Source organism: Phocoena phocoena, chromosome 10 (assembly GCF_963924675.1).
Source record: "Phocoena phocoena chromosome 10, mPhoPho1.1, whole genome shotgun sequence".
Lineage (NCBI taxonomy): Eukaryota > Metazoa > Chordata > Mammalia > Artiodactyla > Phocoenidae > Phocoena > Phocoena phocoena.
The window spans coordinates 58,907,954-58,922,926 of NC_089228.1; the positions used below are offsets into that span (position 1 = coordinate 58,907,954).

The following is a 14,973-nucleotide window of genomic DNA, read 5'->3' on the forward strand; positions in this document are numbered from 1 at the left end:
ACATATATACAATGGAATATTACTCAGCCATAAAAAGAAATGAAATTGAGACATTTGCAGTGAGGTGGAAGGACCCAAAGTCTGTCATACAGAGTAAAGTAAGTCAGAAAGAGTAAAACAAATACCGTATGCTAACACATATACATGGAATCTAAAAGAAGAAAAAAGGTTCTGAAGAACCTAAGGGCAGGACAGGAATAAAGATTGCAGACGTAGAGAATGGACTTGAGGACACGGGGAGGGGAAAGGGTACGCTGGGACGAAGTGAGAGAGTGGCATGGACATATATACACTACCACATGTAAAATAGATAGCTAGTGGGAAGCAGCCACATAGCACAGGGAGATCAGCTTGGTGCTTTGTGACCACCTAGAGGGGTGGGATAGGGAGGATGGGAGGGAGACACAAGAAAGAGGAGATATGGGGATATATGTATATGTATAGCTGATTCACTTTGTTATAAAGCAGAAACTAACACACCATTGTAAAGCAATTATACTCCAATAAAGATGTTTAAATTAAATTAAATTAGCAGGGTTCAAGTTATTGATATTTTATTGACCTGCCACTCTCCTTGTTTTGATAGGACTGAATGGAAACCACCAAGCTGGAAATTTTTCCCATGGCAATAATCATTCATTTGTCTTACATATCACTTAAAGTACTAAAACTGTATTGTTTTCCAACATCTGACATCATTCAGACGTTTCATGAGGAGTTGTATGTTCTACAGTCGGGAGTCTTAGACAATGACAGCCCATTGTAGGAGAAGTTGGGTAGATGGTGGATAGCATAGAGGAAGATGAAAGTTCTAACCATGGAAAGACGCTTCATTGTGTAGAGGAATTAGATGTCAGTGGACCTCCCTACCATTTGACATTAGCTTTCTATGTTGTTCTAGTTTGCCTCTCACTGGGTATAATTCTTCACCTGTGATGTTTGTAAATATTAATATCCTGATATGTGAGTATTTCTATGGACTTTAATATAAATGTCAAAATAAACCTGAATTACCAAGTGATTTCATATAAAAGAAAAAGAACTGACAGTTAATTTTTGCCCCTTGTGGTTCTGGTGATGAATGAAGCTGCCATCCTTTGCTTGGTGCTGAGGCCAGCAAGGCAAATGGGAAAAATTTACCAAGTAGAACGGCTTTCATTGACTGTAAAATTTACTAATTCAACAATAAGTGTTATCAGAGTATTTATTTTTTAAAAGCTTATTCATTCATAGAAAAAGGTATTTATTAAGTGCTTCCTATGTGCTTGGCATAGTTCAAGGTGGGAGAATAAAGCAGTGAAATGATACAATAATCCATGTCCTCATGACACATATTTTACAGGAAAACCAACAATAAATAAGTAAAATATATATATATATATATATATATATATATATATATATATATATATATATATAGTACATATGAAGCTGTTAAGAGCTATGAGGAAAATAAATAAGTGAAGAGGGTCAGGGCATGATGGGACAGTGAATCACAGTGTTAAATCGGGTGTCTGGTGGTATCATGGACAAAATATAATAGGGCTGTACAAATATAAGGAGGTTACTTTAGACTGTGTAGTGAGGGAAGAATTTCCTGCAATGCTACCATGTGAGTTGAGACCTGAATGACAAGGAGATGGCTGTGTCAATATTTTCGAGAAGAATCTTCAAAGGCCCTTAGTGAAGAGGGAGCCTGGGGTGTTTGATGCACAGTGAGGAGCTGTTGGACGGGCAGAGATAAAACCGAGAGGCAGCAGGAACAGGTCACACTGGCCAAAGGAAGGTTTTCCATTTTCCGTCTCCATCTATATCTGTTTAGGGAGAGCATCTTGATTGTAGGGTACTATTCCCCAGACCACACGCAGATGAGGTTTTAATGCCCTGCATCATCCCCAGACACTCCCTCAGTCAATCTATCAAACAAATACTTATTGTGCCAGGTATGACTCTAAATGATGGGAATATGAGAGACACTGCCAGCCCTGCCCTCATAGAGCATATATTTCAGTGGAGAAGATATAAATGAAATGATTACAAGTATCAAGGGGTCTAAGAAGTAAGCGAGATGTATTACTGGTATTTATAATAAAATAGGGTTAACCTAGAGTACAGCCTAGGTCTAAAATCTATGTAATAATGAGAGAATATTTCATTTTATGTATTTCACCTCAAAAAGTCATTCCAAGATTTTATCTACTATAATAATAAGATAGATTTAAAACACCAATTTACTTATATATAATAAAAAATATATATAGTGCTTTATAATTTTCTATGTCCTTTCATATGCATTACCCCATTTAATATTCACATTACTTATGACAGATGTCAGTCTATTATTATTACCTTCTTTTTAAAGATGAATAAGCTAAAGTTCTGAGAATTTAACTGACTTGTCTACAGTCACAAAATGAGTTAGTAATGTAGGCAGTCCTAGCCTTTTTCTAGATCACCAGAGGTCTGGTCTGAGCTAAATATAGTAAAACTGTTTACCCAACAGCACCAGGCATTTAGTTCAGAAGTAAAAGGAAGAGAGAACATAGCATTCTCATTCTTAAGAAACATGGGATCTATTTAGGGAAGTGTTCAGATAAGTACCAGATAATAAATTGTGCAGAAGTTCTTTGTGCATATAAAGTTATGGAATAATCAGAGTGGTATGGGATTATTCTATAACCTTGTCTTGACAGGAATTTTAAAACTGGGCATATAAATAGATTATGTGGTTAGATTTTGACACTTTTCCATTATGAAATTCTCTGGTTTTTTCCCCCATTATCAAAATCACTGCCAATCAATGAATCTTACCCACCATTTCCTCTGAGTTTATTGCTTAGTTTAGAAATCTACAGTGTTTCTTCATTGCACAGATTAATCTTAGCTATTCTCTCTTTCTCTGTCCACTGAAGACTCCTGCCAGGGCAATCCAGAAAACTTTACTCAGCATTCTCTTCTAATTATCTTATTCCCAGCTCCAAGCCTAATGCCAAGATTTTTATTCAAACAACCTCTTCCTGGAATGCTAAATTGTTGACCTTTAGGAAAGCTTCATTCATTTAATCTTCCTCTATTTCTTAGAAAATCAGTAGAGAATTCTATTCAGTATGCAACCCTGAATTTGCTCCCTTACTATATGAACATTCTCTGTTTCCCTCATATAGTGCAATAAGTTTATTTTTCCAATTTTTGTGTGATGTCAACAAATGTCTAGTTTTATTAGTATTGATTATTTTACATTATGTTTTATAATGAGCCAGTACCTGACATACTATTGCATAAGATACATTTGATATTTTCAAACACTATTGTTGTCTTGTTACACATATTATGTTTAATCTTTTTCCCCTTCCACTCTACCTGAAGATATTCTCTACTAATTAAAAATTATGAACAATACATGTCAACTACTAAGTAATTAAGACACAAGAGAAAAGTATACAACTTCAGTTACGTATTTGTGTTTATGTGTTAACTGTCTTATTCTTCATGGCTACGAATGGGTGTGTGGCATGCAGTGTACTGAAGACAAATGCTGCTTCCAAACCACCATTATGTGGCACCAGGTCCTGTGCTAAGTGCTTTTTGTATTCTTTTTAATTTTAATCTTCATGTCAACTCTACAGATAATTAGTCTGCAATATGTTTCTTTTCTAAAAAGTCAGTGAAAATCAAAGGCACATTTTTTAATAGAAACTGATGAGAAACATCTTTGTAAAAATGAAAAGCACTTACGGGAACCAGAAATTTTTTAATCTCTTCCAACGCATGACTCATACGTGAATAAGCTTCCCCAGGTGGAGCAAACACTTCAATTAATACATGAAGTTCATCACTCAAGTGTGCATATTTGGCTTCCCCACTCTTCCTTAGTTCTTCTTCCTGTGAAAAAGGTTATTTTTAGAAATACAAATCCACTCATTTTGCATTGATTTAACACTTACTGAGAAGATGACAGAGGGCATAATCTAAGCAAATTTTCCCTTAGTAGAAACTCTTTGAGAAATAAAAATCTGGTAAAAGCCATTTTTGAGTGTTTGAATGATTCTTTAAAAAACAAATCTGGCATTTGTTTTACTCTTTCTGACTTACGTCACTCTGTATGACAGACTCTGGGTCCATCCACCTCACTACAAATAACTCAATTTTGTTACTTTTTATGGCTGAGTAATATTCCATTGTAACAAAGACCATATGCTAACACATATATATGGAATCTAAAAAAAAAAAAATGGTTCTGATGAACGTAGGGGCAGGACAGGAATAAAGACACAGATGTAGAGAATGGACTTGAGGACACAGGTAGGAGGCAGTGTAAGCTGGGACGAAATGAGAGAGTAGCATTGACATATATACACTACCAAATGTAAAATAGATAGCTAGTGGGAAGCAACTGCATAGCACAGAGAGATCAGCTCAGTGATTTGTGACCACCTAGAGGTGGGGATATGGGGATATAAGTATATGTATAGCTGATTCACTTTGTTATACAGCAGAAACTAACCAACATTGTAAAGCAATTATACTCCAATAAAGATGTTTAAAAAAATCTGGCATGATTATCATCTACATCACATTTTAATTAGCTAAATAAAAATGCTAAATCCCTGAAAAGAAGTGACACAAATGCCATTAACTCCTCAGTGGACTCCACTGGAAGGAAAGGATTGTTTTTGTGCCTGACAAGTAATCGTTTGCAGATAATAAAACCAAGATGACCATTGCTCTTTAAGAGAACCAGGATTTTCTAGATACTTTTTGAGAAGTGGTGAAAATGTTACTCATTCTCCATGAAAGTGAGCAAAACCGAGACTTCTCTCTCAACCTCATGCCTGCAGGTGTAGGTCATCATTTGGCTCCTACTCACCACTTCACTATCTTGGTCACCTCACTTTGGTCAATATAGAAGAGTATATTAAAGGGATGGCTGTTAAGCATTATGTTGGCCTTGATTCTGCGTGAGCTACATACCCTCAGATTTTTTGTTAGTACTGCACCCAAGTCATTACTGGGGCCTGATTAAGTTCAGATGCTGAGCAGGTCAGCGTCTGATCCATGTACTTTGCTCACGTGTGTTAGGTGTTTTACAGACACCTCCAATCTCACAATAACCTTGCACAGTATTCACATAATCCAGATTAGGAAATTGAGTTTAAAAGACTTTAAGTAAGTCTCAAGTTGGGATTCAAACCCAGCTCATTTTGCAACTAGATTTGCATTTGGATTTCAAGGAAGCAAAATTTAGTTTAAAATTAACATAAATAATATTAATTATATTTTACCTTTCTTGACTCTCCTCCCCCCAAACTAGCAATTGTTTCACTAAATTTCAAAGGATAAAAATTTTTAAAGTAATTTTTAGTTTTATGTGTGGATGAAATTGGAAGTGTAACATGAATACACCTAAACTGGGTAAACAAAAGCAAATTTGCTATTTCATATGAGGTAACGGTACTACACATGTTAAAGTGTTTATCTGATTAGAAATGCCCATCATTTCAACACATGGAGGATCCATAACAGAGATGGAAAGGCCTGCTTGTGTTCCTGTGCCTCCCACACCTACTCAAATTTCTCACAGCAATACTTGTCAGCCCAGGAATACACTCTTACTTTCCTAGGCATACATTCTCTATCTAACTAGAGTTTTTACTTTTATTAAAAAGGTTTCTCTTAATGTCCAATTCTGACACTTCTCAATACTTCCTCAGCTGGTTTTCTGCTGGTTATTAAGGGCTACTTACTAGCCAAATTTAATAAGGTCTGCCACTGGAGGTGTGGCATTGAGATCAGAATTATAACACTTGACTTCAGACTCTCAAAATAAGCCAGATGAGATATCTTTGCAGTAGAACCAATAGGCTGTTGTTCATGAAAAATGCAGCTTTCTATTTAAAAACACATTTTCCTTTTTCCCAACATCCACCCTCCCCCAATCAAACTTTATATGAGCATATGAGGAAACTGAAGTCTTCGGAGATTAATCAACTTCTTCAAGGTCAAGAGTGAGTTAGGACTAGAGCCAGGACTCAGTGCAGTAGGGGACAGCTCTGATAAAGACTTCAGAGAACCAAAGTTACCACAGCGGAACCTCCCATGAGCTACTGCTTGTTATTTTCAAAACCAGACTCATACCTTCAAAGGTGCTATATTTGCCCTTGCTCCTGGGGATGACTTCTTACAAAGCAAAAATTCCCAAGCTTTAGTTTCTTCATATGTGAAGTTAAGATAATAGTATGTACCTCAAAGAATTTTGTGAGTTTTGAGAAAATTGAAGAATATTTTGTATACTAAAAAATGCCATATGAATTTAATATAATAATGATAATAAATATTATTTCCAATTTCTCAAGTAGTATTTTAAAATAATGTTTGTCTTTTTCAACAGGGACCAAAATAAATGTGTCTCAAACAAGAAGAAGAGTTATTTCTCTTTAATGCAAGAGTCTGCGGCTACAGGCGGCTGGAGGAGCAGGTGGTCTTTCTCCGCACCCTTCTCCAGCCCCTAAGATGTTCCTCTTATATGTGTTGATGAAGGAGGCTGTCTATCACAACTTCTGGATTCCACTCCGTGGAAAAAAGAAAGCGTGGACAGCAAAAAGCTTCCTTTCAAGGACATGTACCAGAGGCTTCATATATCAACTCTACTGACGTGTCTTTGGCAAGAGCATGGTCACATGGTGGCCCTGGATGCAATGGAGGCTCTGTATGTGGATTCAGACCGAACAGCCGTGAGGCCACCTAAAATGCAAGGGCTTCGTTTATGACAGAAAACAATGAGAATGGATACTGCTTGATTATGAGCTGTCTTTGCCATTCAGTCCTCATTCAGGGTGAGTTAAAATGACACTTGATTATTATATCTAATTTTGATGAATACCTAGCCAGAGTCTGCCAGAATGTTCATATTTTATTTTCAAAAACAATACTTTACACCCTGGTTGGATTTATAATATAAAGCTCCAAGTTTCATTTGTATATAAGCAGACATCACAGCCATCCTGAAAAGCACAAGGGCCTGGACACCAGTAAGTATATTTATAGTAATTTAATACAGTCTCTTGAGGTATTTCTTGAACAAGAGTTCCAAATACATTATTGGAAAAATGTTCATCTTTGTAATAAATGCATTACCTAGTAAGTCAATTATGAACTGGGTGGTAGTATTTTCATGTTTCTGCCCCATCATACCTTGCATGTTTTGTAACAAAGATCATAGTGCCCTGGAAGCTTACACTAGTTAGAACAGGCACACAATAGCAAGAAGAGTAAAGAAAAAGATTAAGAAATTTAGAAATGCTAGAAAAATCTTAGGTGTAAACTGAAATGAATCATTCCAAAGTTAACACTAGGAACATTGGATCTCCATCTAATAAAGACATGGAAAAGGGAAGAGAGAATAAATCAAAAGAATGTGAGATGCACACACAAGAAGGTGAATTTACTTGACGTGATTCAAAATTCCATTTTAAAAGACTGGACACTCAGTTGGTATTATTTAGTCTTCCATGTATAAAGGCATATGTATTCCACTGAGGACATTTACTTTAGCCACTGACCTTCAGAGGATAATTCGTGGTGTTTAACTATTACAAAGGAATCACAAGCTAATTATTTTAAGTAAAATTATTAGTTGCTAAACATTAGAAATTGTTTACACAAGGTCATTAGGGAATAACAAATCCGGTGTTACATATCCCCAAATACTCTATCCCACGCTAACCTTAAGGTAAACTATAAGTAAAACATATCAGTTTTTATAAGTTATCTTTTAGAGAATAGCACGACACTAAAGAGAGTCTAATTTAAAGTGCATTCATGTATTTAATTGTTAAAAGGATTTTAAAGGGAGTTTTCTCTTAGGAATTATCATTTGTATTTTGTCTTCTACAAAAGAATGTTTCTGACTTGGAAATAATTTGACAGCTGGGGAAATTTCCTCTTAATTCAAAATAGCATGTTCAATGAAGAAAACTTCGGAAAAAATCTCAGCAATTACAAATGTATTTTTTTTACTCAACAATCATACAATTCAAGATATACTGTTAACATTTTCAGTATATTTTCTTTAAGTCATTTTTTAAAACAATACCAGTAATGGAATAGATGTCATAATTTTGGTATTACTTCTTAGGTTATAGGTATGCAGAGTACTTTCCATGGATTCTCTAATTTTATCTGCAAAATTATATGCTAGATAATATTGTTCCTCTAATTTTACTGATGAGGGGACTATGGCACAGAGAGAGAAACTTATCCAGAGTTATACAGACTATGAATCAGAGAATAGGATCCAGTTAATCTCATAACAAAGGTCAAATTCTTAATCAGTATAGGTGTATTGCCGGTACACATACTTAAGTGTAAGTAAACATTTTATACATCCATATACCATGGATATCTCTAGTTTCTAAAAGACACTACACTTTCCTGGTATCCAGTTCTATGTAGCACTGTGCCCTGCACTGTGCCCTAGAGCAGGTTACAGGTCTTGATCCACCAAGCACATATGCTGTGAATTTCCTTTCCCTACCCCAAAGAGTCTGCTTCCTTGGTAACTGTGTTATCAGTGCTGGGCGAAACTATTATTTTCAAGGTTCTCACTCAACTCCTATTTTATGAAGAGCTTACCTAAAAATGCTAGTGATCTCACATCACTAACTCTGTGTCTGTAATTCCCTAACTCTGTGTCTGTAACTGCCAGTTCCAAAGAAGGCATTCATCCAAAGTTTTTAAGGTTGAGCTCAGATTAGTTTACACAATTTCTCATAGATATTGATGTTGTATCCCTAAAACAGATGTGCTTCAGGACAGGTCATTTTCTATTTTCTTGAACAGTTTGCCCAACAGCAAGGGCAGGATGGTTAGGACCCGCCACCCCCAATTTTATTCTGGGGTAGACACTCAAGTCAGCTCACAACTAGGTAGTTTATCTTAGTTCAGATGATTCAAGACAACTTCCCCAAAATAGGACACAGGATTAGATGTCCTCTTGTGCTTTGGTGAAGCCATTTGGTTCCTGGATTTGCCAACTGCAAATTTTAACATAAAACTCAAAATTTCTTAAAACATCCTATAAGATCCACTCTAAAAATCGTTTATGGGTGACACTGACTTCATTTAAAATATCAGAGGGGCAGAAAGCAAAGAGTTCACATTGTATCATTGTAATGATAATCTCATTACAGACAGCTCAAAAAAAAAATCCTCCTTCTCTTCTCCCCAAGCCCTTCCCTGCTTCATTACACAATTTTAATTTTTTCTCTTCTGTCTCTAATTTTTGTTATTACTCTGTCCTCCCACCTGGAATTTCCTAGGGAATTTCAAGTTATTTTCACCTCTATTAAACAGAGTAATTTAGTTACTGAGTGCTAATTCCCAAGCTTATATGTCCAGCTCATTATGGAGCTCAATGAAATAAAGGGGACGACAGTTATTTGGCCCTACTATCCTTAGAAGTCTCAATGGTGATCATTGGAATGACCCTTTAAAATCAGATAAACACACACACAAATAGAGTGCTGTTTAAAGTGGGATTTTAGTGAAAGAAAATGTTTACATTTTGTCAAATTAAGAAGAACAGTCACCTGCTTTGGGTAATTTTTTTAGAATATGCTATAAATTGTTCATAATTTGATGTAGACCATGTATTCCTCCTTTGTGCTACTTCAGATTTTGTTTTGTCCTTCCATAGTCTCCTGAAAGTCACCAACACCAACAGCAGAGAGAACACCTAAGTAACTGAGTTGATGTCCTACTCACCATTTCTTTAATTGAAGTATAGTTGATTGAAAATATTATATTTTCAGGTGTACAATATAGTGATTTAATATTTTTATAGGTTATACTCCATTTAAAGTTATTACAAAATAATAGTTATATTTCCCTGTTCTGTACCATATATCCTTATTGTTTATTTATTTTATACATAGTAGTTTGTGTCTCTTTATCCCATACCCCTAACTCACCCCTGTCCCTGTCCCTTCCCCCAATTGTAGCCACTAGTTTATTCTCTATATCTGTATGTTTCTGTTTTGTTATATACATTCATATCTACATTCATGTGTTTCATTTTTTAGGTTCCACAATAAGTGATATGAGTATTTGGCTTTCTCTGCCTGACTTATTTCACTAAGCATGGTACTCTCTAAGGTCATCCACAGTGTTGTAAAAGACAATTTCATTATTTTTTGGCCATGTAATATTCCATTATATATACCACATCTTCTTTATCCATTCATCTGTTGATGGACACTTAGGTTGCTTCCATGTCTTGGCTATTGTAAATAATGCTGCTATGAACACTGGGGTACATGTATCTTTTCTAATTAGTGTTTTCACTTTCTTTTGATATATACCCAGGAGTGGAATTGCTGGATCATATGGTAGTTTTATTTTTAAGTTTCTGAGGAAATTTCATACTGTTTTCCATAGCGGCTGCACCAATTTATAGTCATACCGACAGTGTACAAGAGTTCTACTTTGTCATCTTCACCAACATTAGTTATTTGTTGACTTTTTGATGATAGCCATTCTGACAGGTGTGAAGTTATATCTCACTGTGGGTTCTTTTTGTTTTTTTTGTTTTTTTTTTTGCGGTACGCGGGCCTCTCACTGTTGTGGCCTCTCCCGTTGCGGAGCACAGGCTCCGGACGCGCAGCCTCAGCGGCCATGGCTCACGGGCCTAGCCGCTCCGCGGCATGTGGGATCTTCCCGGACCAGAGCACGAACCCGTGTCCCCTGCATCAGCAGGTGGACTCTCAACCACTGCGCCACCAGGGAAGCCCTCATTGTGGTTTTGATTTGAACTTCTCTGATGATTGGTGATATTGAGCATTTTTTCATGTGCCTATAGGCCATCTGTATATCTTCTTTGGAAAAGTGTCTATTCAGATCTTCTGCTATTTTTAATTGAGTTCTTTGGGTTTTTTTTTTTTATATTGAGTTGTATGAACTGGTTATAAATTTTGGATATTAACCCCTTATCCGTCATATCATTTGCAAATATTTTCTCCCATTTAGTAGATTGTCTTTTCAATTGACAGTGGCTTCCTTTGCTGTACAAAAGTTTTAAGTTTGATTAGGTCCCATTTGTTTCTTTTTACTTTTATTTCTTTTGCCTTAGGAGACAGCTCCAAAAACTATTGCTACAATTTATGTCAAAGAGCGTTCTGCCTATGTTCTCTTCTGGGAGTTTTACGGTTTCTGATATTATATTTAGGTTTTTAGTCCATTTTGAGTTTATTTTTGTATATGGTGCGAGGAATTGTCCTAATTTCAATTTTTTATATGAAGCTGTCCAGTTTTCCTGGCATCACTTATTGAAGAGTCTGTCCTTTCTCCATTGTATATTCTTGCCTCCTTTGTTGTAGATTAATAGATCATAAGTGCATGGGTTTAGTCCTGAGCTCTCTATTCTGTTCCATTACTCTGTGTCTGGTTTTGTGCCAGTACTATGTTGTTTTGATTACTATAGCTTCATAGCATAGTCTGAAGTCAGGAAACATAATACCTCTAGCTTGTTCTTTTTTCTCAAGTTTGCTATGGCAGCTTGGTTTTATGGTTCCATATAAATTTTAGGATTATTTGTTCTAGATCTGTGAAAGATGCCATGGGCATTTTGATAAGCATTTCATTAAATCTGTAGATTGCTTTGGGTAATATGGACATTTCAACAATATTAATTCTTCTTACCCAAGAAGATGTGGTATATTTACATTTCTTTGTATCATTTTCAAATTCATTCATCAATATTTTATAATTTTCAGAGTACAGGTATTTCACCTTTTTCGTTAAGTATATTCTCAGGTATTTTACTCTTTTTAGTGTGACTGTAAATCGGACTGTTTCTTTAATTTCTCTTTCTGAGAGTTCATTTTTAGTGTACAAAAAAGCAACAGATGTGTATGTCAATATTTTATCCTGCAACCTTACAGAATTCATTTATTAGATCTAATAGTTTTTTGGTGGAGACTTTAGAGTTTTCTAAATATAGCATCATGTCATCTGCAAATAGTGACATTTTTACTTCTTCCCTTCCAATCTGAATGCCTCTTATTTCTTTTTCTTGTCTGACTGCTGTGACTAGAATTTCAATGCTATGTTAAATACAATTGGTGAGAGTTGGCCACTCTCATCACTTGTTCCTTGTCTTGTTCCTTGTCTTGTGCCTGATTTTAGAGGAAAAGTTTTCAGCTTTTCACCATTGACTGTGATGTTAGCTATGGGTTTGTTAAAAATGGTTTTTATTATGTTGAGATATGTTCACTCTATACCAACTTTGATTACAGATTTTATCATGATTCGATGTTGAATTTTGTTAAATGCATTTTTTTGTGTCTACTGAGATGATGTGAATTTTATCCTTCCTTTCGTTAATGTGGTATATCACACTGATTGATTTGTAAATAATGAACCATCCTTGTATCCCTGGAATAAATCCCACATGATTATGGTGCATGATCCTTTTTATATAGTGTTGGAGTTGTGTTGCTAATGTTTTGTTGAGGATTTTTGCTTTTATATTCATCAGAGATACTGGCTTGTAATTTTCTTTAATTTTTGTAGTGTATATTCTGCTGTTTTTGGATGGAATGTCCTTTAGGTATCTATTAAGTCCAACTGGTTTGTTGTGTTATTTAACACCACTGTTGCTTTATTAATTTTATGGCTAGATGATCTGTACATCAATATAAGTGAGGTGATAAAGTCCCCTACTATTATTGCATTGTTGTCAATTTCTCACTTTATGTCTGTTAAAAATTGCTTTATATATTTAGATGCTCTTGTGCATATGTGTTAATGAGTGTAATACCCTTTTCCTGTATTGATCTCTTCATCATTATAAATATAATGACCTTCTTCGTATTTTGTATAGACTTTGTTTTAAAGTCTCTTTTGTCTGGTATGAGTATTGCTACCTCTACTTTCTTATTGTTTCCTTTTTCATGGAATATCTTTCATGTAAACTCCCTCACTTTTAGTCAGTATGTGTCTTTAAGTCTGAAATGAGTCTCTTGTAAGAAGCATGTAGATAGATTATGTTTTTTTATCCAATGAACCACCCTATGTCTTGGTGTGGATCTGTTTGGGTTCATCTTGTTTGGAACTCTCTGTGCTTCCTGTACCTGGATATCTGTCTCCTTTAGGCTTTGGAAGTTTTCAGCCATAATTTCATTAAACACATTTTCGAACCCCTTCTTTCTTCTCTTTCTGGGACTCACATGATGCAAATGCTGGTACACATTTTATTTTCTGAAAGATCCTTTAAATTTTTTTCATTTTAAAAAATTTGTCTTTTACTGTTCTGATTGGGTGATTTCCATTATTTTATATTCCAGATCACTTATGCATTCTTCTGTGTCACCTAGTCTGCTATTCATGCCTTCCTCTTTGTTTTTCATTTCAGTTGTTATATTCTTCAGTTCTGACTTGTTCTATTTTATATGTTCTAGTTCCCTGTTAAAATTCTTGCTGTGTTTATCTATTCTTTTCTTTAATTCAGTTATTATTCTTATTACTAATACTTTGAATTTTTTATCTGATAAATCTTTTATTTCTGTTTCTTTAGTTATTTTTCAGAGGTTTTCTCTTGCCCTTTCAATTGAGACAAATTCCTCTGTCTTCTCATTTTGTTTATCTTTCTCGATCTCTATGAATTCAGGTGAAACAGTTACCTATTGTGGTCTTGAAGGAGTGTCCTTAAGTGAGAGTGTCCCTATACAGTCTTGTTTGTGCCCAGTGACTTTGTTAGGAGAGCTGGATTTGACATGAATACAAGTCACGTCTTTCCTTGAGTAGTGCTGGCAGCTATGACCTTGGTAGGAGGTGGGCCTGGAGATGGAGGGGCTAAGGCCAGAGCCAGGTGTGAACTGAGACTTCCCCTCTGCTTAGTGGCTATGTTTGCCCTATTGTGGGCATGGTCATGTCCCAAGCTACTGGAGCAGAAACCCTGAGGGTCAAGTCCAGGCCAGCTCAGTTCCCTTTAAGTGTTTGCTCTTCCCCTTCCCAGAATCAGTACCCTCACCCCAGAGGGGAACGGTGCTGATGCAAGAGGCACTGGTGTGGGTATTCAGCAAAGGTGGGGGTACAAGGTGTGGTGTTCTGGCCACCAGAGCTCTTAACTGCCTCTGATGCACCATTTGTGCAATCTCCAGTAATGGTTGGCCCCTCCCTGCTCAGAGGCTGCTTAGGGTTTGATCTGCTATAGCATCTCATGGCCATGTTTAACCTCAGTCATGACAGCCCTTGTTCCAGTGTGGAGCCGTAATGTGAAGCAAACAGTGCTGGAGCATTCACTTGGCTCATCCTGGGGTGCACACCAGGGCAGTCATGGGAAATGATTCAAGGTTTTGATTTGCCCTCTCTGCCCTGCTTTGGGAGCAAGCAACCATTCACGTCCTCCTCATGAACAGAGTCCAGGCTTCCCTCAGCCATCCTTAGTCCTACCAGCCCTCCAATCAACCAAGGTACTTATATTCCCTGTGTCAGACTCCTGGGCTGGGATGTCCAGTCTGTGGCTCCTACCACTCACTCCCCAGGCAGGTGTCCACCCGTGTTATCTCCATTTTCCTCTGAGTCTCCTCCCAGTGGCACCAGTCCTGACCTGATTACTTCTTTTCCTTTCCTAGCCAATTGTGTAGCTATCTTTCTTACAGCCTTATTTATATAGCAGTATTTATGCCAGTTTTCAGCAAGAATTGTTTCACATGTAGATATATCTTTCACGTGTTTATCGGGGGAGGAGAGCTCTGCATCTTCTTACTCCCCCATCTTGATCTGAGTTCTCTACTCATCATTTTGTAAGCACCTATGTGTTCATCTTAATGTATACATAGTAAGTGATGCTATATACATGTTCTTTTTTCTTAAATAGCTAATTACAGGTGAAGTAGTCTTTACTCTCACCCACTTAACTGACTCACTAGATTTATAAAATATTTACTCCCAGATAAATATTTAAGATAATGTCCG

The 14,973-nt window shown here is 36.3% G+C and overlaps 1 protein-coding gene across 2 annotated transcripts in view; it reads right to left on the minus strand.

Annotated features, from left to right (window-relative positions):
• Positions 1-14,973, minus strand: part of KHDRBS2 (KH RNA binding domain containing, signal transduction associated 2) — a 690,124-nt gene that overhangs the window by 357,192 nt on the left and 317,959 nt on the right. For both annotated transcript variants that reach the window (XM_065885301.1, XM_065885300.1), the window contains exon 4: positions 3,736-3,882. In XM_065885301.1, the coding sequence (XP_065741373.1) occupies positions 3,736-3,882 (147 nt within the window). The remainder of the gene's footprint in view (positions 1-3,735; positions 3,883-14,973) is intronic.